Raw genomic sequence first — 26,468 nt, forward strand, 5'->3', positions numbered from 1 at the left:
AATGATGAGAAAGCATATTATCTCATTAAGAACACTTCCCTCTTTCAAAATGCTACCCTACACAGATCTTTGGTAGTTCTGAGGGCACGTCAGAATCACCTGGAGGTTCTGCTAAAACACGGATCGGGGGCCCCACCCCCAGATTCTCTGATTCAGCCTTGAGGTGGGCCTGAAAATCTGCATTTCGGAGATGCTCCTGGTGCTGGTCTGGGGATGACCACTCCTTGAGAACCACAGCCCTGTGTAACTGGCTTCTCAGAACAGCTCTGTGAAGTATATGAAATACGTGTACAGTATGAAAATACGGAAGCTGGGATGCGAAGAGCTGAGGTGATGCTCCCCACCTCAGTGGCAGAGGAGCCAGAAGGAACACTGGATTGGGAACCAGAAATGTAAAGCCTCCTTCCAACTCCATCACTAGTCACAGGACCTCAGCCAAGGCTCTGAGCTGGGTTTCTTATAAATATTATGTTGGAAAGCTCATGAATGTTTTCATTTTGTAACACAGCTTTTCCTCCATTTCAGGTAACTTACTCACTGGAACATCACAAGAAAAAACACCAGAAACATGATTTACTAAGGAGCCTCATCCTTCCTTTCTCTGTTCCACCTGGATTTCCCAATATGGAATAAAATGCCAAACAGCAGCACAGCAGAGACCATCTGCACTGTTACCTCCGAATACACTCATCTTTTGTGGACTTCCTTTAGCATTTTATGTAAGTGTGGATGTATGGGCTTATTATTATTATTTTTTATTTTGGTATCATTAATCTACAATTACAGAAAGAACATTATGTTTACTAGGCTCCCCCCTTCACCAAGTCCCCCCCACATACCCCATTACAGTCACTGTCCATCTGCGAGTAAGATGCTGTAAACTCACTACTTGTCTTCTCTGTGTTGCGCAGCCCTCCCCAGGCCCCCCCCATTATACATGCTAATCGTAATGCCCTCTTTCTTTTTCCCCGCGCTTATCCCTCCCTTCCCACCCGTCCTCCCCAGTCCCTTTCCCTTTGGTAACTGTTAGTCCATTCTTGGGTTCTGTGATTCTGCTGCTGTTTTGTTCCTTCAGTTTTCCTTTGTTCTTATACTCCACAGATGAGTGAAATCATTTGGTACTTGTCCTTCTCCGCTTGGCTTATTTCACTGAGCATAATACCCTCTAGCTCCAGCCATGTTGTTGCGAATGGTAGGATCTGCTTTTTTCTTATGGCTGAGTAATATTCCATTGTGTATATGTACCACATCTTCTTTATCCATTCATCTACTGATGGACACTTAGGTTGCTTCCATATCTTGGCTATTGTAAACAGTGCAGTGATAAACATAGGGGTGCATCTGTCTTTTTCAAACTGGAGTGTTGCATTCTTAGGGTAAATTCCTACAAGTGGAATTCCTGGGTCAAATGGTATTTCTATTTTGAGCATTCTCAGGAACCTCCATACTGCTTTCCATAATGGTTGAACTAGATTACATTCCCACCAGCAGTGTAGGAGGGTTCCCCTTTCTCCACAACCTCGCCAACATTTGTTGTTGTTTGTCTTTTGGATGGCAGCCATACTTGCTGGTGTGAGATGATATCTCATTGTGGTTTTAATTTGCATCTCTCTGATGACAAGCGATGTGGAGCATCTTTTCATGTGCCTGTTGGTCATCTGGATTTCTTCTTTAGAGAACTGTCTATTCAGCTCCTCTTGGGCTTATGATTTTTAAATACCATGATTGTGGTTATATAGGCTGCTTTATAACTGGAAAGACACTTCTTTAACATGGATACAGAAAAAGTATGGTTGTGACAACTACATATAAGAGCATTTCCCCTGCCCGAGCAGAACTGACCTCCCACTTGTACCCCTCAAACAGGTGCGAACGCATTCACTGCTTCCATGAAAGAAAGAAGGAAAGAAGGAAAGAAGGAAGGAAGGAAGGAAGGAAGGGAGGGAGGGAGTGAGGGAGAGAGGAAGGGAGGGAGGGAGGGAGGGAGGAAGACATACGGTGGCTTACAGAGGCACACGTGCAAATCAGTTCACTGTGTGCACGCAAACAACAGAAGGACACTGGAATGGTGCCAGAGGGGACCAGGCTTTGCCGCATAGCATATTTAGCTTAAAATGACAGCAGTTTGATAAGGAACCTATCAGAATAAGCTGGTAGTGATTCAGAGCGCTGATGGGGACTGAGGAAACTCTCTGAACCTCAGTCATCATCACTGCCTTCCTCTGAAAATTAAATGCCACTGAACACAGAACCAAAGCAGTGCTGCGCTGTGAGCACTGCCGAGGAGGGAGCTGCCGAAGCTTCATTCCCAGGCTGCACGAGGCTTCTGTAATGTCAGCCCTCTATCATGCTGACCCCCAGGGCTACTGCAAAGAAGCAGGCTGAAAAGGCTTTTAGTGCCACTCTTCAAACCAAGCCTACACCGCCACCATCTCCATTTCACCACCAAAGGGCGCATGTGTATACTGCTAGTGTCTGGCCCCTGGCTGAGGGCTTCAAGTGGGAACATTTTATTCAAACACACAAAACAGAAAGTTCCACTTTGTCCAAGACTCAAATAAGAATACTTTATAAAAGATGACAGTCACAGTTAAACTTGTGGAATAAAATTGTGAAAAACTCTTGGCCCAGAGGTGCTGTGGCCACTGTGCTGGTCGTCTGTAGTTCGTTTCTACTGGACGCTTCGCACAGGGCATGAGAAAAAGGAGACCCAGTCTCTAGGCCCTAGAAGCTTGTAATCTGGTTGAAGACAAAACATTTATGTACGACCAAAAAAGAGGATTTCTCAAAAAGCTATAGAAAACAGAAATGCGAATTTCAAGAGCTGGTGCTGCGCATACACGCACCAGGAAGGCCGCAGACCAGGGAGCTCGGCCAGGGAGGCCACTTGCGCATGGCGCTTTGGCAGATGAAGTTTTGGTTCTAGTTTTCTTTCTTTGTCTAAGGAATTTAAGACTCAATTTCAGACAGCCTTTGGAACAGCTGTGGGACACCCCTTTCATCTCCCACACCAAGATGTCCCTACTACACGTGCCCCCATGGCCTCCACGACTCTGTCCCGGCACTAACGACACGAAATCGTAACTGCCTATTTATTTGTCTGTGTCCCCACAGGGTAAGGCCTTCCCAGGGTAAGGCCTCTGTATCCTTAATTTCCAGCAAAAGGCCAGGCACACAACAGTTAATAAACATTTGCAGAATGAATGAATGCATAAAAGAACGCAGCCTGGCAGGAAATGTGAGAGCACTCCATGCTGGGAAATGGCGTCTTCAGAATTAGAAGGGTGAGAGTAAGCTTGTCAGTTGGGGGGGGAGGGCAGGGAAGGGCAGAGGGCAGAGTGGGGCAATCCTTACGGCCAAATATGCATATTCTTGGCTCGAACTGAAAGTCTACTTGGGGGCCGAGAAAAGAGGTTATTAAAAGAAGAGAAAGTACTCATTGGTAAAGGGCCAGAAAGGTCTCGTTCATGAAGACGGATAGGTGGGCAATCGGGACTCAACAGTCTGAAGCAGGAGAAAGGCATTTTGGTGACAGTAATTACAGATGACAGCTGAAGGAGTGGGGCGAGCCCACACAAGGGGGATCACTCTGCAGGCCCCTATGGCAGCCCAGACAGAAAGGGAAAAGGATTTATAATTTCATGGCAGTTACAGAGATGGAAGAAGCAGATCTACACAACATCCCTGAGAAGAACCGATGGACGTTTTGGGAACGGACTGGACGCACAGGGCCGTGGAGAAGCAGGACTTTGAGATGGCTCTACAGCCTGGAGTCAGAAATGTACCACAAAGAAACCTGGATGCAGTGATTCACAGGAATAAGGCTCGCAGTCCAGTGTTGGCAAGCTGCGGGATGGGTCGAGCCCAACTCTCCAAACCAGCCAGGATCTACCTGGAGCTCAGCTTTCCCACTGCCCACGCCCCCAAACAGATGAGGTGTGAAAGTTACTGGTTGGCGCCACATTCACATTGATGACAACAGCTTTGTCTCCTCAGAACTGACCCGGGGAGGCACTGCTGCCGCTTTGGGACAACCTGGGGCTGTGTCCACGGGGAGGAGAAAACTTCTGGTCCTCAGCCCGACAGCTGAGGAGGGGGCTGTATGCTGTGGCTTTGTCCTGGGCATTTACTGTAAATAGCATTTAGGGACATGGCTGTGTCCTTTAATGCAGGATGAGTGGGCCCTCCTGGGCATACCCCAGGGAAAGCCGTACAAGATGGGATGCCAGAGAGTGTCAGTCACCTGGTCTCTGTAGAGGAACAGTGGCCCAGAGAAGTGAAGGGGGCATTTTCATCCTGTCCGCTCTTGAGTGGAAAGGTCAATACGCAGCCCAGGCCTGGCTGGGTACCCCCAGAGGAAGAGCGCGGGGAGCAGTGTGGGTGCTCCCTGGGGGCCAGGTGGCCGGGCAGCAAATGAAACCCAAGGAGTGGCATTTCGCAGATGCAGGGAAATGTCTGTGTTGACACTACAGTTCGGCTCTCCGTGTGCACGAGGGTACCCGTGAGGCTTTACTCCCTGCTTTTAACAGGGAAAGAGACACTCCCAGGGAATTCCCAGGGACTGAACCTGACTGCAAGATCCTCACGAGGCCGGGCCTGGAGGGAGAGGCAGCAGCCCGCAGATACTTCCCAGGCATACCTTAAAGGACATTAATTTTACATCAGAAGACTAAGGAGTGGCTGAAAAATGTTGATGTGTTTACACAACATCAAGTTACAGGTTTAGTACAATAAAAAAAAATACATTAAAAAACAAAACAGAAAACCGTTTATTATAAAGCACCCAGATCAAAACATTGCATAAACAATGACAAAACATTTGAGGAGTTCAGAGGCAAGAAAAAAATGTGAAACACAGAGTAAGACAGACAGACCAACCCAAGCAACTGCCTTAGCTCTAAAGATTCAGGGAATCCAAACTTAAGGTAGCTTCAGATTTAAGAGAATCTACATTTATTACTGCCAATGTCTTTAACACTTCACGAACACAAACCTGTAGATGCATCCCGAACACCAAAGGGAGAAGGGCCAGGGAGGGAGGCTCAGCGCACGCTGCAGGTGTGTGTGAGGAGCAGAATTCCCTGCAGGCAAGCTACCCACTTCTTCCCACCCCACTGCGAACATCATAGGCTTCAGGAAATTAGGTAGAAATTCTCAATTTTTAAAGATAAATTTTCTTCCCTAAAAAATTTCTGAAGTTCTAAGTCAGAGATTCTTAACCTGATAAACAACAATGGGCTTCTGATGACTCTATAAACTCAGTCTCCAGACAGTAAATGCAAAATCTTGTGTGGGTGTGCAAATATACATATAAATATACACACACATACGTACACACATGTACACGTACACACAAACACACATAAATATTCTTTTAAACAGCTCTCCTCACCTCACCATCAGGCTTTTGAGTCCATGACCCACAGAGGTGAAGGGTCACGGCCCTAAGGCAGAAGTTCCCACGTGGAACCCCTGCTCTTTCTCCTCATTCTCCCTTGTAGCCACCACCCACCTTGCAGAGCAGAGAACCACCTGTCTTAGCCTCACAGCCAAATGCTAAATGGGAAGGAATCGGCTTGGTGACTGGCTGAGCCTGGTCTCCCCAATTTGCTCCAGGCCAGGAGGGCTGAGGGGGTGGGTGGACACCTTCCCTGGTCTCTCTCATGGTCATGGAAGCATGGGAAAAAAGTCAAAACAATAAACAAGTGAAACCCAGATGCACACCAACAGTAACAGCAGCAAAATAGCTACTGTGCACTCCAAACCCTGTGCTAGATCCGCTTCTAAGACGGACCCAGAATTCTGCAGTCCCCACGTCCAGGTGTGTGTAGTCCCTGCATCCAGGTGTGTGTAGCTCTTGCTCTATCATGTTGGTCATTCTCACATATAAATTCAAGTCCTACCCTCAAAAGTCAAGCAGTATAGCCAGCAAGCCATTGAAACAATCAGTATTCAGTTGCCTTTTTAAGTCATCATAATAGGAAAATTGGTGTTCAAATACAGGTTCACAATCCACAGGCAAACCCATTAATGTGATTTCTAAGGCCAGAGAGGCTTTGGCTCTAATAACCAAAAGCGCTCACTAGCTATTGCTAATGCACTTACGGGGTCTGCCCAACAGGGACTGTTTTGTTCAATTAGTGTTACTGTGTTTAAACTGTGCCCCATGCCCTCCTTCTGGGCAGACTGTGCATCTTTTTTTTTTTAACTTTAAAATAATTTAAACGTCTCAGTGAGAAAACAGTCAAACACTTTATTACACATCCATATGATGGACTACATGACAGATTTCAAACATCATGTGGCTGGTACAGTACTGACCTAAGGGAAGTTCATTAAGTAGTTAACTGGAAAGTGCAGAAAAGCAGGTTGCAAATAGTTCTGCCTTGACAGATTCTTACAGTTTTATTTTTTTCTCTGAGATTTTTGTATTTTCCAAAATTACTACAATGAATACAAATTATTGTTCTAATCGGAAATATAAGGAATTAATATTTTAAAACAAAACAAAAACTCCACAGTGGTTTCTGATAAGACAGTGAACACAGCAGATGGCTCCCTTCGAGAATCTAAACTTAGCCACTGCAGAGAATGGAGAGCACCTGATAATTCTGAGAAACCAAAAAGCTGGGATGAATCCCTGGGGAAATCGTGGGAGCTAGAACAGGATCGAATGGTGCGCAAGAACCAAAGAGGGCTGGGTGCTGGGGGAAGAGCAGAAGTTGGGAAGGGACTCTTCGTCCGTTTCTCTCTTCTGTGCAGTTGGCAGACTGTGGCCTGCTCCGCGTACTCTTGGGGTGAAAATCCAGAACAGTGGGTAAGTGTCCACAGGCACAGGCAGGCCTATCGGCCCGTGCCTGTTTCCTCACACTACAAGGCTGAGTGATAACAAGTCAGGGAAAAAAAGCCATGCCTGGGGCAGAGGTCCAGGAGGCTTTACCTGAGGGTCAAGCAGTTAAGAGCTGACAGGGAAACAAGACCCCCAAGGAATTCAACATCTACTGAACACTAAAACCTATTCCACATGGAGAATAAACCAGACAGAAGAGTAGAATATACACTTAAAAAGCCCACACATAAATAAAATAAGAATGAGTACATAAGTATAAAGAGAAACATTTGAACATATTGTATATGAAAATATAGTTGTTGAAATAAAGAATTCAATACATAGGTTGAAGAACACTACGGATATAGCCAAAGAAGGAATTCGTGAGCTGGAAGATCAAGTTGGGGAATTTTTTCAGGAGGGTTCAAGAAGATAGAAAATATAAAAGAAAGAGATATGGAAAGCATAGAAGTGTCAGTATCTATATGCTGTTAGTTCTATAAATAGAATAAAAAATCAACCAAAAGTAATAAATAATTTAAAAAATGATTAAGGATTTTCCTACATTAAAGGAAACTGGAAGATCTTACAGAGTATTACACTAATAGACAGGAAAAAATACACATTTAAGTCACATCACAGTAAAATTAAGAATACTGGAGACAAAGTGAAAATTCTAAGAGCAGATCTCACAAAGGAACACAAGTCCATAACTGCAACAAGGGATACAAGTGGAAAACAAAGTAATATTTTCAAAGCTTTATAGGTTCAAAGTTCTTTTCCTTTAGTTTTATATCTATCCAAGCTATCACTTAAATATGAGGAAAAATTAAAAATATTCTTAGTAATTCATAGGGCCTCATAAGGTTTACCACTTAAAGATGCTCTTGGTGAACACTCAACTATTCCTGGAAGAAGAAAAGTAAATCTAAAAGGATTACGAGATTTATGGGAAAGTTGAAAAAAGCAAAACAAAACCCTCCATGTAAGTTCCCTGTTGTCTAAATAAGCAACATAGCCACCACTCTACGTAAATTCTAACTGACCCAGAACTAAGATTCTAGACAGGTGGGCAGGTGGGAGGGAAGAAAGAGGAACAGGGAGGAAGAGACAAGAGAAAGGTGTGGCTCTGGAGGGGAACACACAGACCTGACATGCCTGAGACACTCACAGGAAAAATAAAGGAAGGAGCAACACAGAAGAATAAAAATAAAACACATGCATTCAAACTTGCAGAGAAAACTTGAGCCTTCTAAAAGAAGGCAAGAAAGGATGGGGAAAAGAATGAAGTAAACTAAAAATTAGATGGCAACACTAAATCCCCCAATACAATAGCAATTTAATTACAAGAAACAAATAAATAGGTCAACATTCAAAAGAGACCCTCTAGATTAAAAAAGAAAAAGAAAAAAACCCCTACTATGTTGTCCACAAGGGATTCACTAGGAAAGGATACAGGAAGGACTGAAATAAAGAGATGGAAAAACAGTAGGCAAATATGGAGGGGGAAAATGTCTCTTGACTTTTAATGCAGTTTTGATAGAGAAAAAAAAACATTCTGATAAAATGAATAATTGATCAATAAGACATAATTTTTATGAACATATATACCCCTGGATATAAAGCTTACAAATGTAAAATGCAGTAATTGGTGAAACTATAGGGAGAAATAGACAAATCAACAAATAACACATCCTGGACAGAAACTGGTACTAAGCAAAGATATGAAAGACTTGAATAACACAACAAGCTCGAATGAATAAATACATACAGAACTTTTCACTCAATGGTGAAGTCTTTTCCAACATACAGAGAACATTTGTAAAAACAGATGAAGCTTCAGAGTAAGCCTAAACAAACCTCAGTGAATCAGTGTACTCTTCCAATAATGCAAAACAAAAAGAAAATTAGAATCCTGAAACATAAGTATGACTTGAAAAAAAGTCTTGTCTAACCCTAAGTCTAAGCTGACTCAATGGACTAGAAACAATCAAAAGCACACAAAATAACCTTTGGCTACTGAAATCATCAACTTAGAGATGAATGACCAAGCACTATGTATCAAAATTTTAAGAGTTAAATGATACTAAGAGAGAACATGATAGCTTTAAATTCACTTATTGGAAAGCAGAGAAAGATGAAAACAAACAAGGCAAGTATTAAAAGTAAACCCAAAGATGGAAGGAAGGAATAATAAAGGGCAGACAGAGAATGAAAATACAACAGAACAATTAAAAATAAAAACATATTGAGGAAAATTAGTAATGTAGACAAACATCTAGCGAGTCTGATAAAAAAAAAGGGGTGGTGAAAATAAAAATTTAGAATGAGAATAAAATTACACAAAATAGTTTAAACAAGAGAGGACTATAAACAACTCCATGCATATGATTTTGAAAACTTAGGCAAAATGGGCAAATTTCTGCCAAAACTGGCACAGTTTTGACCCTCCAAAATAGTTCAATAATTGTGAAAAAATTTAAATGGTAATCCCAGGCCTAGACAATTTTATGGGGAATTATAGGCTTTCAAGAAAAGATAATCCCTCACTTGTTATTTCTGACATTAGAAAAAGAAGGTGCTCCAGAGAAGAAAAGTAATAAGTAATGACTACGGTATCTTACTATGCTGACAGATAGTGACTGCAATGGGGTGGGGTGGGGTGGGGCACTTGATAATATGGGTGAACGTTGAAACCACAAAGAAGTTGCTCATGTGAAACCTTCATAAGACTGTATATCAATGATACCTTAATAAAACAAAAAAAAAGAAGAAAAAGAAGGTGTTCAAATCATCTTATGAGACTAACTTACCTTGATTCCAAACAAATAAAAATAGTACAAGAAAATAATGTATGGGTCCCTTGTTCACTTATGAATACAGATTACAAACTTCAATATAATACTGACCCAACTGATTCCAGAAGGGTGTTTAAAAAGAATAAATTGTGATCAATTAAGATTTATCCAAGGAATACAAGGATGGTTATATGTGAGAAAAGCTAACATTACAATGTACTACATTAATGGTCTAAAGGAGACAAATCACATGATTATCTCAGACTCAGAAAAAGCACATTTAAAAAAATTAGAAACTTAGCAAGAGAGGAGAGACTCCTTCACGTGACAAAGATGTGTAGGAAGCATCATATTTAAGGAGGAAACTACAAAAGCATTCCCTTTAAACTCTGGTACAATACAAGGATGCCACCACCATCACTTGTTTAACATCAGCCTAGGGAGCTTGGTTATAGGAGAGGAGAAAGATAAGACACAAGGATTGGAAGAGAAGTAACAAGAACATTATTTCTTTGCAGATAATACTAACACTAACAGAACCACTATGAGGATTCAACATGGTTGCTGAATATCAGATCATTTAATACCAAGACCTTGTGCTCAGAGAGAGCTAGTTCTCTTCAATTTGAGATTCCGTAACTTTTTGGGCATCAATTTTAACGCTCCATTTTTTTTCAAGACCATTTTTCTTCTTTCTATTGTCTACTGGCAAATGTTCCCCACAGCTCAGTCTTTTGCTGTTAGCCCTATTTACATACTTTAAAAAAATCTGATGAAGCTCCCTCTGTCTCCAGGCTTGCCTTCATATCCTGTTCTAGCTCCACAGTTCTCGGTCCAGTGTTCTCTCAAATTCCGATTCATCATACCCACCACCCTCTCCTGAAACCAACATTCACCCTGCCAATTCCTCCTTGTCAACTAGATTAGTGTCATTATCACCATTCTCAATGTCATCTAGGCATGAAATATTTACTTGTATTTGTCCTTTCCTAAGACAGTGGGCATTCAATGAATGTTGAATCAGAGGCCTGCCAATGTTTTCTGTCTTTCCTTCTTAGTGCCTCTGGCTTAATCCAAAGCCCCATTCCGTTTGCTTATCAGATCAGTACAGCAGTGTGCTACATTCTTCTAGGCAGTGAGGGTTCCATTCAAGTAGACCAGGTGTTGGCCGTTTTTTGTAAAGCTTAACGTGTAACTCTGCTGTTATAATGTGTAAGTAGCTACACAACAATCCATAACTAAGTGTGTGTTGCTAAGACATTATTTACAAAAGCAAGTGGAAGGCTAAATTTGGTCCGTGGGCCATAGTTTGCGGACGTCTGAAGTAGACTATGAACTTTTTTTCAATTCAAAACTTTTCTTTTCCCTGCTTACTCAATATAGAATCCAATTATCTGGGTAAAAGAAAATCTAATTTACTTTTTTACATATAACACTGGTTGCCAGCTAGAAATTAAAATTAATTATACTTAGGTATGCTGCTCATTACTTTCAGGACCTTATTTTTCCTTTAAATTTATGGACCTTGTACGAGTAATTTACTGGAAATTACATCAACAGTACTGTAAAGGCTTTGATCTAAGCAGGACAAATCGGAAGGGTTGGCAGCCAAGTAATCTTCCTATCTTTTATGGAAGAATATATCAAGAATGATAGAAGCTGCCAATAAAATATTTTCATTCAATGAAGCAGATTAAGATGACATTGATGGGCTTTCGATTTCAGTAAGCGGGAAAGGTCCAGAATTCTGCTAGCTATAGGAAAAAATAGCAACTTGTCCCCTCTAGACCTTGAGATAAAACTTGATTATAAAGAAGGTATGACAGAAACACTGCAGATGGGCAGCTCAGAAGCATCCTATTCTAGCCTTTGAGCAGTCGTTCGTTTTCCCATACTGAAATGGGATATGAACTTCCCCAAGTTAACTCTACTTATCTCTCCATTGGCTAACTTTCTCTCCTTCACTTGCCTTCCTTTACAAACATGGGAAGAACCAGGATTTATGCAATGGACAAGAAATTCTTTACAAGTACCTAACATGGAATAAATAATGCATTTAAAACAATGTTTATATACTTAGCTTCTTGCCAAATATGACTGCTAATGAATGGCCAACTCAAAATCTTCCAAGTGCTCCCCTCCACACATTAAAGCCAAAGCCAAATGTCTCATCATGGCCTGCAGCGTCCTGCCTGACCTGGCCTCTGCTAAGCCCCTGGACCTCCCTGTTGACTGCAGGCAGTATGCTGCAGTCACACAGCCTTCTCCGCTCTAGATATGCCCAGGGGGTTCTTGCTTCAGGAGCTCTTCATCTCCAGGTCCCCAAAATGCTTTGCCCTCACAGCTCTACATGGCTCATTTCTTCAGGTCTCAGTTCTGATGAGAGCTCCCCCAGAAGCTTTCTCAGACCATCCAATCTGATCTAGTCTCTTATCGCTCTATAAACAACCCTGCTTTGCTGTTTTCAGTACTTGTACTACCATCTGAGATTACTCTATACATTTATTCACTTATTTCCTGCACATCATCCTCCCCCCATACATACATCAACTGAATGTAGATCCATGAGCAAGGACTTTGCCTGTGGGTCACCACTGACTCTCAACACCTAAATTGGTGCTTAACACACAGGAGGTCCTTAGTAAATGTTAAACAATATTTGACGAGTAAACACGTAACCATCACTATTTCACATCAGGCTATGCTTACTGGAAGTGGCAATGGCAACAAAGCGCAGAATCCTAGAGGTTAAAGTAAAGGCAATGGGATCTAGAGAGGAATCTGTAATCCTCAGTGCTGGAACATGAAAAATCTATAGGACACAAAGTTTCAGTTAAGCAGCATAAATAAGCTCTAGAGATCTGCTGTACAACATGTACCTATAGTGAACAATAACGTATACTTAAGAAGTTATTAAGAGTTGATCTTATATTAAGCACTTACTACAATAAAATGCAGTGCACCTGGAAACAGCTGATGATACTCTGGATACACTGTGAATCTGGGTTAAGTAACTAAAAAGCTGAGTCGTTCAAAGAGAATTAGAATTACCTGGGGGTGTGTGGTAAGCAAGGAGGATCCAGAGACGTAAGACACTTTCTCGTAATGGGACTGGATGATCCAGTTGGAGCTCCCAAGGGCGTAGCCAGAGCTCAGCGGAGTTACCTGGACGGCTCCGAAAAGCTCCTAGGAAAGGACCACAGGAAGAACGCGGGATCAGTTTTCAGCGATGCAGTCACTCCAGATGAGTTTTTGCAGGAAAATGTAACAGACATGTCCTTCTCCACTTACAAATAGAAAGTATTCTAAAGTAAACCAGAAAGTTTAAAGTAAAACGGAATGGTGATGGAGACCTTCTGGTGGACACAGTCAGCAGTTCTCTAGTCTTTACTTGCCGCCTCTCTGGGAGTCTGAGCCTATCCACACCTTGCCGGGCAGCCCGGCCTCCAGCGCTAAAATGCAGAGTTGATATATTACCAAAGGGCCCAAACAGTCAGACACTTGTTTTTTTTTTCCGGGTCAGGTGTTAATTTCTTGGTCCCGCACTGACTAGCTCTGGGCACTAGTCAACAGAAATGGGAGCCCTTATTATCAGGTCAGAGCTCAAAAGTTATGCTTGCCAAATTGCTTCTTGGTCTCTTTTATGTTCTGTTTCCTATCTCACTTGTCCCAGATCTGTAGTGTCCACTGTTCAAAAGTGAATAGCATGAGATGCCTTTCTCCTGACTCATGACATGCTGGCCAGTAGAATGCTGGCTACTGACTGGGAATGTGAAAAGCTCAGCAACTGGAACAATAGGTGTGTCTAGAAGTGAGGTTGAAGGTGAGCCTAAAAACAACAGGATTTGTTGAAAAACCTGGTTACGAACCAGTAAGAACATGGGAGGATGAAGAAAAATGACAGACAGTACAAGATTCCTAGTGACTAAGTGGCTTAAAAAAGGAAACTATAAGATTCTTCCAGAGTAACTATGAATCAAAAGCATTCATGAATCCCTTAAAATAATATTAACACTCACAATTTTCTGGGAGTATCCCACCAGCTGGATTTTACTAAGGGCAGAGTTCACCTCTTGCATTGTATAACATCTTCTCCAGGTTGACACTTCCACTGCATCCTTGAGAGGAGAAGGCAGCAGCCTATAAATAGGTCACAATACCATTTCTTTATGTTATAGAGTAATTTGTCCATTTTATCTAAGTTGTCCGACTTCTTGACATATAATTGTTTTAGGATTCCTTTATAATTGTTTTTATTTTTGTAAGGTTGGTAGTACTGTTGCTTCTTTCATTTCTGATTCTAATAATTTGATATTCTCTTTTCAATCTAGGTAAAGGTTTTGTTCAGTTTGGTTGATATTTTCAAATAACCAAACTTTGGTTTCATATTCTGTTGTTTTTCTATCCTCTATTCTGTTTATCCAGCACATAGGAGACTACTGTTTTCTTTTTTTATCCAGTCTGATTATCTCTGCCATTTGACTGGATTGTTTAATCCATTTATGTTTAATATTATTATTGATATAGTTGGATTACACCTACCAATTTACTTTTTGTTTTCTATATGTCTAATATCTCTTTTGTTCCTCTGTTCCCCCTTTACTATTTTTTTTTTGGTACTAAGTGAGTATTTTCTGATGTAGTCTTTTAACTTCATAACACACAAGCACAGCAGACACATCCCATGAAGAGGCTTTCGTTGTTCAGTGGTGGGACAATCTGAGTTGCAAAAAAGACAATACTGCCACGGATTGAACGGTACATGGTTCAGAGTGGGCTGTGACTGGATTGGGGCACAGGGAGGGGCTTCTGAATTACTGGAAGTTTTCTATTTTCTGACCCCAGTGGTAGTTATAAAGATGGCTGCTTTTTAATAATTTAGTAACTACATATTAGTTTTGCATGTTTTTTGGTACCTGTGTTTTAAATTATAGTAAAAAAGGTTAGCTTCAAAAATAGAAAAACTTATGCCAAAATATGAAATGTGTGCTATCTTTTCTTCCTTTTAACCTTTACTTGGTCTTATTTCTACATAACTGTTAAGTGTTCACTACCAGCCAAAATATTGATATTTCTATAGTCATTTTGGTGGTCTGAAATTCATTCTTCAGAAATGAAAAACTTATAGATAGGTTAGGAAATAAAGGTTAGAGAATTTCCCAGGCAAAACAAAAACAACAAAATGGAAAAGGAGAAAAAAAATTGAGTTCCAGGCCAGGAGTTTTAACATCTAAGTAACCAGAGTTGCAGAAAGAACACAAAAAATGAGAGGAAATAAAAAAAATAAATAAATAAAAGAATTTTTTTTTTTAACCAGCACTCAAGCTTTCTAAACGGAAAATTGCTAAGGACCACAGCAAATGAGTAATTTTATATATACATGTTCCATTTACATTAATAATATATATGATATTCAGTTCATGTTAATTCCCCACCTCCCTCTCCCTTATGCTTAAATTCCTTGGGTATCTTATTTGGGTACCTTAAATAATGACTACACTGTTTTTCAAATCTAAAACTATTTAATTATTTGTCATTTCTCTATTTCAAAATGTCTAAAGGTTTCCTTTCTCATCTATGTTGGGTAACTATATTTTCACAAATTAACAATTTTGGTAAATTTTCTCTCAGCTAGACAAAAGATTTAAACTAGGAATTAGTCAAATGTACTGTTGGCTTTTTCAAAGGTACAATGTTTCAGTATTGTTTTGTACAATGTCAACTTGCAACTCTTCTCTCCTTCTGGTGTGCACTGGCTGATTTTAACCAAGCAGGTCAGCACTCAATTATGCTCTGTTGCCATAATCTTGCCCATACTGTTTCCTTATCCAGGAATGATGCCTTCCCTCATTCAAACCCTACCTAGCTTGCCAAGCCCAGCCTAAGTCTTGCCACTTCGTATGCAGTCTGCACAAGTTCTTTGGGCTCAGGAACTATGTCTTAAACTATTGAGGCCTTTCCCTACAAACTTCTCATAATGCCAGCCACTTGAAAGTTAACAAAAAAAATCTGAAGTCCTCTGAATTCCATATTTATACCCACAAATTCCTCTTGCTAACATCCTTTTTTCCCCCCCTTTTGAGATATTCAGTCACTGTCATTACTTCCCTGTTTAGTAATATCCTGTCTAACTCCGCTTTCTCTACAAGTCTCCTTATGCTTACCTGAGGCCGTAATCAGAGAGGCGTTTATTGAGCCATTCAAAGCCATTAGGATTATTGGTTGATTTAGGATAAGTCAAACAAGGGTACTAGTTGTGTTTTTTTTGCGTAATTTATCGAAGTCAAGTTCTCAGAGTCTAAATGTTTAAGTACTTTCTGAAAGATTTCATTGTTTTGCTGTGTTCTTATCATAATTGAGTACTTAACAAATTTTCCCCCAGTGACTTGACATCATGCAGAGCGCGTTTCTTCTTCCGTCCTACCGGCACAAAATCATGTGTTTTTGTTAAAGAGAAAGGCCTTTAAGTCCACAGGGATCACTTAAAAGCTTATAAATAAAGCATTGGTCGGGCTTTTTTCTAAGTGTCTGCTGAATGAATGAACAAACAAAATGAATGTAAGAGCAGAACATAAAGAGTGCAGGAAGCAGAAAAGGTTTTTCCTCTCATTAACAAATGTAAGCCTGAAATACATGTGAACAGGGTGGAGTGCAGCTGTGTCAGCAGTGACGACCTCTGTGGGGTTTAGCAAAAGTGGAGCCTGAAAATCAAGCATTCTTCAATCTTACCTGAAATGAGACTGTAATCCCTGATTTTGTTTTAGATCAATTTATCTCTAAAAGGGACAAAGGCAATGGCTTAGGCTACCGAAGCAAGATAGAAACAACTCTTAAGAGGACCTAAACTATCTCTGCTTTAATTCTATGCTCATCAAAAAAACTCTTATCTGTAATTTGATCTCTTAAGTGGACTTGCTGTCCAGAACAGAGTGTCTTAGACAGATGAGCCATTCCAGTTCTGGAGCCAGGCAGAATCTCAGAATAAAGCGATTAAGTGGGATTTTTGTTTGTCAGTCGATATCCTGGAGTTTAGTTAGCATCAATCAGTCCTTCAGAGGCTAATCAACTCTGAGTGAAATGAAATGATTAGGTTTCTGGAAACTGCAAAGCTGAAGCACAAGCTGCGATACTCCCTCAAAGTACTGCCACTCTGTGAGCACAGGCTTAAGGAGCCTCTCCCTTGGAGAGCTGCAAGACCTGTAATATAAGTGAACTTGGAGGTAACATAATTCAATTTTCTTATTTTGAAGAGAAGGAGACTGAGTCCCAGAATGAATGACAGAGCTAACTAACTAGAGGCAACCGTGGGACTGTTGGTTTTCCTTCTACTACATACTTTGCTTTCATCAGGAAAGGTCATATCCATGGATAAGCTAGGCACTGGAAAGCAGATGTGTGCTAGTTGCTGGAAGGGCGGTGGCATAAGAACCAAGTATCATTAAAGGGGAAAAGGATGCTGGTGTTTACTGACCACCAACAATGTACCTGGCACTATTTTAAGGTCTCTCATTACTCATTTATTCCTCACAGCAACCTTTGCAGTTCCTAATATTATTCCTGTTTTATAAATGAGAAAACAGAGACTAGAATAAATATACTGCTGCAGCTACCAAGAGGCAGATCTGAGATTCAAACACTAGTCTGACCACCAAGCCCATAACTTTACTTTCTTTCTGCTATACAGTGGGACCTTGGTCAGTGCCTGCGGAGTGTCAGCACAGAGGGACTTCAAGCACAGCAGGCCTTTTTCTTAAGGTATAAGCCCACATTTTAAGCTCCGAGTACTGGAAATTGTCTTAACATTTCAGTCAGGAACATGTCAATGCATACCTTCTTAATGCATGTGAGAGGGTTATGACAGTATCCTGTAATGATTTATTCTTAATTATAATGGTAGATTACTAGTCTTACACAAAACGTGCTAGCCTTACACAAAAAATATTAGTTGCTGGGTTAGTTTCTTACATGGAATATTTTGCTTTAAATTTTCTCATTAAAAAAACCTAAGCTCTGAAGCTCTGAAGCTTCTGAAGCTCTGAAGTGTGGAAAGCCAGAGACTCCAAAATTATATTGCAAGGGATTCTCCCTTTCCTACCCTTCAAAATCTCTTTTTCAAGGCGAACTGCAATGTCAAAATGAGGAAGAAAGATGACTAGCTTCTAAATAAATCTCAAGGAGTGGTGTCAACTGAGGCAGAGACTCAAGACACCCGCCGAAAAGTGAGAGCAATAGTTTTTTTGGGGCATACATACTAATACTAAATCAAATGCTAATTCAAACTAACTTCAAATGATTTAAGGGCATTTGTCAGATTCCTTTGATCTATGAGTTTGAAATACTTTATCATTTTCTTTAGTTGGTGGTCTTATTAGTAACTTAATGCTCCTAAGATGCACTAATTCTAGGCACTCAACAAGAGACTGCTTGAATAAGGTTTAAGCATAAGTCAAAAACTTAGACTTAAGTATAAATATATACATATTATATATACTTGGGATCTTAAGCCTCAAATCCAACCCAATGAGGTGTTTTGCCTGGATCATACAGGATTTTATTTAAATGTGTGAGCCAACATTTTTAAAAGATGAAAAGAAACACATACCAAATATCCAGGTTACAAGCTTCTCTTTAACAAAAAAGAGAAGGAAATTTGGCAGCCATGGGCTCATGTCCCCACAGCCACAATCTGCTGAGGCTGGGGTGGGCTGCCCCTTTTGGGGCTGCGGTTGGTCACCAGCCCACATTTCCCAGCAGCCCGCCATACCCACCTCACTCCTGCATCCCTTTCCCATCCCTGGAGGCATCTGAGTTTGTGGCACCTACTTTAGAGGAACTGGACAAGGAGTGCAGGAATTAAAAAAAAAACAACAATAAAAAGATAAAGAGAAGAAGACACAGCCCATACTGCTTAGGAAAAATGTCAATGTATTAGACAGCAAAAACCAGTGTTTCTTAGTACAGTATGCCACAGTACCTTGGGACACTAGAAATCAACTGACTTGTGATAGAGATTTTGAAGTGACATAAATCTTTCAGTATAAATGTTGTTCCATGCGGTACTTTAAGTATTCCAGCCTAAGGTTGTTCAATTCTAGGGGAATATTTCCAGAGAACTCTTTTATCTGATGTCAGTTATGAAACAGCTCTTCAAATTCTCCTACCACTTCTAATATTCATGCTGAGTTTATCCAGGAGAACAAGAGGACACAGCTCTCCTGGTCTGTCTGACACTTCGGCATATTCTTACCAATACTTAGGCTCTTCTCTTTCTCTGTCACTAACTATGGTTCATCTTGTGCTCAAAAGCCAAAACAAAATGCCTGACCAGAAAACAAAAGACCTGATCACAGCACTATGGTCATGATAAATTTAATAAATGAGATAAGGTTTGTATGACATAAATGAGATAAGGCCCGTGTGGAATCAATGAGATAAGGCCTCCAATCGTGCAAGTTATGCTTGTTGCCCCTCTACCAAGCTAGCTTTCAACAGTTTCTGATTTTTGCCCACCAGGTGGCAAGACAGCAAATTCAAGGTTTTATTTCAACTCGCACTTTTTTTTAAAAAGGGAGATTTCTTAAGCATCTTATGAAATAACTTTCAGGGCCTCTCCCTAACCCTCTGCTCCTTCCAGTTCAATTCACTCTCCTCACTACCCAAGACGGCACTTTTGTGAGTCAGTCATTTGTTATTTTGTGCATTTTACAAAGAAAGGGAGGCAAAGGAAAATTGCCAAGGACTCTGCCCAAGGTCACAGAAGAAAAGGCAAAATGAGGACTTGGGACTTCCTAAGACTTGGCACAGGGCTTGGGAGTCAGGAAACAGCAACCTTTGAACATTTCTGGTGTGCCAAAATTATCTGAGCCCGAATATTATAAAGGACATAAATTTAAAAGGAGGAAGTAACGGAAGCCAAGGTGTACATGTTCCACAGGGACAGAAAACAATGTCCCACGGCTCCCAAGCAGGGAGATGGAGGCACAGGGTCTGATGTGGCCTAGGGCACACGAGAGGGACAAGAAAAGGGGAAGGAGGCAGAGTGACGGGCCGGAGGAAAGGGAGTGTGGCGGAAGAACACAGAATGAGGAGGGGCCCTGTACTAAGCGCGTGGGCGCTCAGGTCCAGGAAGCCATTCCTGTCCAGACAGAAGGCCCAGACGCGTGCATGTCCAGAAAATATTTCCTGATGTGAAGCCGTACAGACATCGGATCCGCAGTCGAGGAACGAGTGACATAAAGAGGATTCATAAAGCACGGGAGAACACACAGTTAAACATACTCCTCCTGCTCACACGAGAAGGGGCTTCTAGGCATGCGGGGAGAGGCAGGTGTGGGCTTGGGGGCGGCCGGGAAAGGGGCTAAGGGCACGGGCTCTGGAGCCCAGCAGCCCCACTGCATGGGTCTGAATCCAAATCCTACTGCTCAGGAGTTGGCCGACCTTGAGCCACTTACTTAACCTCTCTGTGCCTGCTTCTCTTCTGTAAGATGATAATGTTAAAAAATTAAATGAATTAAATAAAACATTGAGTAAAGTGTCTGGCACACAGCAAGTGTTACCTAAGTAAAATAAATCACATGTATACAAAGGACTGTGTAGAGGAGACTCGCATGCTCAAACTCAGAGACAGTTACAGTATAAAAACAAAGCATATTCTCTGAGCTACACATTCATATTCTTGTAGAAACAATATTCACAAAAACGAACACATTTTGAAGTTTAGATAACCACACGGCTAACAGATCACTGGCCAGAGGGAAAGAGAACCCAGCAACAAGGTGGCTGAAAAAGGGCAGACTCGGGCAAGAGACACGCAACACGCACCATCTAAGAAGTCACAGGGTGGGTTTTGACTCCAGGCTCTGGATGCTACACCTGGAAAGTTCTGGATGCTAGGCGTGGACAGTTGGGACTCCTGTGGTGCCCGGAGGTGAGGGCAGCAGTTGGTAGATTAAAGAGACTGCAGAAGAGTGACTGGTGTCCTCAGCTGCCAAATAAATGGGAGAGCCTGGGAGCAGAGTCAAACTGCCTCCTGGCCTGTTCTGTTACAGTTCAACTTACTTCAGACCTTAAAATCTGTTTTCTGATCCTAGCCCTCTCCGGACACTAACCTCCCTGGGATTTCTGTAGCCAAGGGCCTCACCTCCATCCTATGTGATGGTATTTCTGCAGCACCGGATGCCACTGACAAGCCTGGGATTCAGGAAGCTTCCTTTTCTCTGTGGCTTCCACTATGGTTCCCCTCTTACCTTCCTAATTATGACATCACAGCCTCTTTCACAATTTTTACCAAATCTTTTCAGTTTTATCTCAAAAATTTCTGTTAAGTTTGACCCTTCATGCTCATTATGAGGCCTCAGTTCGGGCCTTTGTTCTCTGCCCTGGGTTTCTGGCACAGCCCTACCCCTGGTCCGCCTGCCTGAATTTCTACACCTACTTTCAGAGTTACTTTCCCCAAGCAAATACGTGATCACACCATTCTCCTCTTTATAAGCCTCCCACTTTCCCACTTTCAATAATATAAAAGCCAAACTTGACACCTTAGAAGCTTCACTGCTCCAGTGGAATGTTGTAGATCACTGGCCACCTCTCTCCTCACTCCCTCCAATCCACTCTGAACTTCTCTCTGCTCCTGGAACATATATATCCTGCAACACTGTGCCCAGACCTGACTTTCTGACCTTTTTTTATCTGGAAAAGTCCTCTTCTTCCTCCAACACCTGCCTTAACTGTCATCTCCTAAGGACTGTCCTCCTCAGCTTCCCTGCGGAGTGAGCTCTTCATTTCTGAGTGCCTACAGCACTGTGATCAAGCATCTCTTATAATACGTGCCATCCAGGGTTGTGATACACCTGTTTAACTGTCTGATTTCCCCTTAACCCATGGGCGCTGCCATGATAGAGCCAACTGTTTTCCTAACTCCCAAACCTAGCACAGGACCCTTCACGCGACATTGTTGCCTCTCACAATATGTTGGTTGAGTCAAACAACCCTTTCATAAAACAGGTAAAAGAGAATCTTTAGCTCTAACAGTATACATGTTTAAGCATAAAACAAGTACACAAACGAGTGAGTGTGGCAAAGCCGGAGGCTCTGCTGTCCAGGGGACTCAACAGGCCTGCTGCTCACCGCTGAATGTCCTTGTTCTTCCACAAGGAGGCCGACTGAGCCTTGGGCACGCGTTCAATGAAATTCACCAGCTCTTCCATGAGAAGCCTGAGTTTAAACAAAAAAAAAAAAGGGATGAACACTCCTAAGGAAATCAGAAAACACTGAACTCTTAACACTGTGAGAAACAGCTTGTCTGCTTTCAGCCTCTCAACCATCTTTCTCTCTGCTGCATATAAACTTGGGCACCACTTAACATAAAGCTGAACAAAAACCTAGCCATCTCACTGAATTTCCATGTTAAAAATTCAGAATGTAAATGATTTAAGTCACCTTTAAAACAAGGCTGAAATTATTAGCATTTGAATGCCGAACAACTTCATTCCATTTCCACTCATTTATTTATTCCTAATACCACCTCCTTTCATCTTGAAGGACTGGTACTAGTTCCGGCAAGTCAGGGTGTGGCATCCTTCTGTCTGCAGCTGCCCGGAGAATCGTCTGGTGTGTCCACACTCAAGTTTTAACTTGTTCAGACTGCAGTCCAGTGTTTTCAGCTTATCTTCTTGAAACTGATCATCTCAAGTGTTTTACTTTCCTATGTCTCTGCCTCTGATCCCTTATGTTTTTATGTACACGCTGCAGGTAATGTGATGACACAAAACAAGGACAAATTTTGTTTCATTTTTGCTGATTCCATCTTTTTGGTGGACTTCTGCAAGATACTAGAATCCAAAACTAAGAATCTATATTGACACCTAGATTCCTTATTTTGGGTCTTGATATTTCACCTTATGTCATACTTGTTAGTTTTCTTCAACACAATTCTTTTTCCTGGGGTAATTTCTTCACGATTGTTCTCACTAAATGATTCTATGGATACTTGAAGCGGCCACCTACCTCAAGAAGGTTTGGAGAGGGGAGGGAGAGTCGGTGGAGCATTCTCAGAGCGAGAGGAAGGCTCCGAGGTCTGTACTCCTTAGGGTCCTGAGTTTCACTCCGTCAAAAGTACAGCTAACTTAACCATCTAATTACTTACCTTGTTTCTTACAAGCTGTCTCCATTTATAGTCTGCACTAAGCTGCCCAAGAGGGAACATTCTGAAAGCAAGTAATGAAGTTTCTTTTCTCAAATATGCTATGTGCCTTTCTCCTGAAGCTCTTTGACCTCATTTTTGTGGCATCGTGCTCAACATGACCTCCCCTAATTATATCATCTGCACAGAGGCGCTGTCTTGGTGGACCCCTTCTTCCACTTTTTGTTAAAAGAAAAAAGGACTAATGAAGACTACTCATAGCATCAATCTCTAGGCAATTCCAGTGAACATCTGTTTTATCTAGAGAGTTGTCTATTCATGCCTGTTCTTTGGGACAGTTGCTCAGAAGCAAATAACTGCTCCTGACACTAACCAGTCAGCACTGAAGGAAGAATTTGTCCAGCCACCTTCCAGTGCGGTGAGATGAACATGTCTCACCTGCCGATCTGAACGGTGGGCTCTGTGGCATACACTGTGCCCGTGAACCCCGTGTGCTCGGTGATGTAGGGCAGCGCCATCATGCAGTGATAGTTAGAGATGAGGATCACATCTACCGTAGACAGATCTATCAGCTCGGTCTGAAAAGGAAGGAAGGGGAGGGAATGATATATACCTGTTCAGTGCACATAGATCAACATGATGGGCCTGAAAAACGATGTTGTCAGAATGCAGAGAAGTCGTTTCTGTACTACAGAATAATGATGTCTATCCTGCAACACTTCTATTCTCTCATTTTAGGGTATTTCCTGATATTGACATTAAGTAGGACAGGTGGCCAACAGCGAGGATGCAGCCAGTCTACCAGCTGCCATCCAATTTTATGAAGCCGAGCTCCGAGTTAGATGCATGAGGATAAATGGCAACAGGACACTTGGGCAGCTGGCTGCCTGGCACCGGCAAGTGAACCAGGCAACATGAAGCAGAAAAAGCACAATATAAGCTGTGTGGGGATCTAGAATGTAATGCACCACCACTACGGCTCACTGGGACACAGAGGGAGCAGCGGGTAGAAACCAGCTCATCAGACGTCACATGTGGAAGGCAATGTTTTTTGGGGTAACTTTTGACCACTAGTGCTGGACACAGAGCCAAAGAGAACCACAGTGACAGTGTCATCAGAGGAAACTACCCTCATATTCTATCCTAATCTCAACTCCAAGTCCACCCTTTACTCCATTAAGTCATGGAAAAAGGGAAAAGAGGTTGGCAGATAAGGGAAATCGCTATGAAATGCTAGTAAATGTTATGGAAACTCTTTCAGTAGAAGGGGATGTTTCCCCCTAAGTTCAGGCTCTACCTGTCGTTTAAGGCAGTTAGTTCTCTGCTTCCACTAAGCCTTCCTGATTTGCCCAGATGAAAACCACCTCGTCCTCAGAACTCCAAGGCACTTTATGTATGCCCCTCTTCTGGCAATTGTCATTCTGTACAACAGCACCCCAAACTGTCACTTTGTTCCTGAAATATTAAATGTGTCTGAGATGAAGCACCCAGTGTGCCTCTTCTCTGCCCCTCCCAGCTGTGGCAGCCAGTACGCAGAGGACCTTGGTGCACTGTCGATGAAGGGACGAACGCCTCGTTACAAGCGGCACCCTCTGTGAGGTGCTATGGCTCAGAGCCATCCCCTCAGGCACACAGCTCTCCCTCCAGGAAGTTCCCCTGGGAAATGGGATGGTGCCCTAGCACTGCATGGGGCAAAGTCAAGGAAGTGTTTTAGTTAAGAGACTGAGATGTTCCCCATGGAAAAGAAGTAACAGAGTCTGCACCATCCTTGCGAATGACAGACAGTGTGCCATTTGGCTGTGGGTATTTTCTGGTTGAATGACTTTACATATACAATAAGTTAGTTTAATAAAGCCACCAAGGCGTAATCAGCTCCTGAGGACCGCATGTAGATTAGAGGTCAGAAGCCGCTCACCGCTAGGGCAACAGCGATCTGCGTGAATGAAATGCCTAATGATAGTAACAGCCAAACTGACACCGCCCTTAGTCCATGCTGTGCGCTGCACTCCAGGGCAATATCCTCATAATGAAGAGTCCTGGAACATTCGGCTGGCCCCATTCCCTTCTCCCTCTCTAGAACCATTTTAAATAAATAAGGAAATTAAGACACAAGGGCAGGGTGAAAGATCCAGAAGAAAACAAGGGAACCATAGCTGAAGCAACAATAAAGCTCAAAACCATCTCCACTTCCCCTTTCACATATAGCAACTGGGTGAGAATATTTGAAATTTCTCTTTAACGTAAAATAATCAGCCCACAGAATCGAGTATGAGAAATTTTTTGAGGGCAGATGAGAAAAACCATATACACATATATTCTGTCTGCATATACATCAAGAGTGCCTACATAAACATTTTTACTCTGAGCAATAAATTTAACATCCAAATAATGCTTATACACTCCTATTTTAACTTTAAACTTATACACAATTGAGTGTGACAGATCATGAATTGGATCAAGCAACCATAGTTTATAGGTTGTTTATTTTACTGTCCTAGATCTTATACACAGTCTACGATGTGGGCTGGGGGATACAAAGATATTTAAGGTAGCTGCACTGGATTGCAAACTCCATGAGGACTGGGGTTGTCTGCCTGGCTCACCCACAAGGCAGAAAGACTAGACTGTGCTAAGTATCTCTGTCCTCATTCTGTAACTCTCCCATTTCTCCAAATCATACGATGCCCTAGCTTTACCCTAAAATAGTGACTAACCTGACATAAACTATAATAAGTTATGACACAATGCAAGTTAAAAAACCTTATATGCCTCCAAAAAGCCTAAATACATCAATAATCCTTTAGCCCAGCAAGAGGTGTGAAACAGTAACTGCCTAATTTCAAAGTTCAGTACCCTGTGGGGCAAGGCAGGATGTCATCGGATCACCAACTCATAAATTCTACATTGCTGTCCATAAACTGAAGGTATAGCAGTCAGGGTCCCATGTGGTAAATGGGCAGTAAGTGTAGCACCTGGGATTAGGCATCTCTGAACACATGGGGAACTGCCCACCCATTCTTAAATGACAAATGAAGATGACAAGAAGGCTTGAACAGCAGTTAGGAGTGCGGGATTCTTGGTCACTCCACCTTCACCTTTCTTACTACTTTATCTCAAACTTTTTCCTTTATTTGCCACCACCAATTACCATGTCCTTCTTTTTCTTCCTGTCTTTCCCTCCGCTACCCCAAAAGGGCATATACACGTACTTCAAAGAGCTGAAAAAACATTTACCTACAGGATCAAAGAAAGTGCTGAAATGGAGAGGAAGAGGGGACAGAAGGATGGGAAAAAGAGTGCCACCTCTGCTTTTCCCTTTAGCACCGAATGGTGAGAGCATTTCCTCCGTGCACTGCGACCTATCATGTGCATGGTGAGAACAGGGTGGTGGCTTCTCACTGATTTCCTCAGGAATGCTGGACGAGCCACTGCTACTGGACACCTCGTCTGTTGACAACACTATCCAGGCCACTCTGGGGATTAGGCCTGTCTGCTGAGATTAGTTTCATGTCAACTAATGGGAACTGATTTCATTTCCTTTAAAATGATGGGCCTGGTCCCCAACACTTCTAAGAAGGCTCCCTGTGGAGACAAAATGCAAGTGACGGAGATCCATGACTCAATTCAGAATTTATGAATTTCTAGCGATATTCGAGATGACATTTCAAGTCAGAAAGAAGTTTTAGTTTACTGAATTGGC

The 26,468-nt window shown here is 42.0% G+C and overlaps 1 protein-coding gene across 2 annotated transcripts in view; it reads right to left on the minus strand.

The window, feature by feature from the left end:
• Nucleotides 1–26,468, minus strand: part of INTS9 (integrator complex subunit 9) — a 100,023-nt gene that overhangs the window by 33,232 nt on the left and 40,323 nt on the right. For both annotated transcript variants that reach the window (XM_037024644.2, XM_037024645.2), the window contains exons 5-8: nt 23,207–23,346; nt 21,754–21,840; nt 13,647–13,767; nt 12,679–12,813 (exon numbers count right to left, since the gene is read on the minus strand). In XM_037024644.2, coding sequence (XP_036880539.1) covers nt 12,679–12,813; nt 13,647–13,767; nt 21,754–21,840; nt 23,207–23,346 — 483 coding nt within the window. The remainder of the gene's footprint in view (nt 1–12,678; nt 12,814–13,646; nt 13,768–21,753; nt 21,841–23,206; nt 23,347–26,468) is intronic.

Source organism: Manis javanica, chromosome 3, assembly GCF_040802235.1.
Source record: "Manis javanica isolate MJ-LG chromosome 3, MJ_LKY, whole genome shotgun sequence".
NCBI lineage: Eukaryota > Metazoa > Chordata > Mammalia > Pholidota > Manidae > Manis > Manis javanica.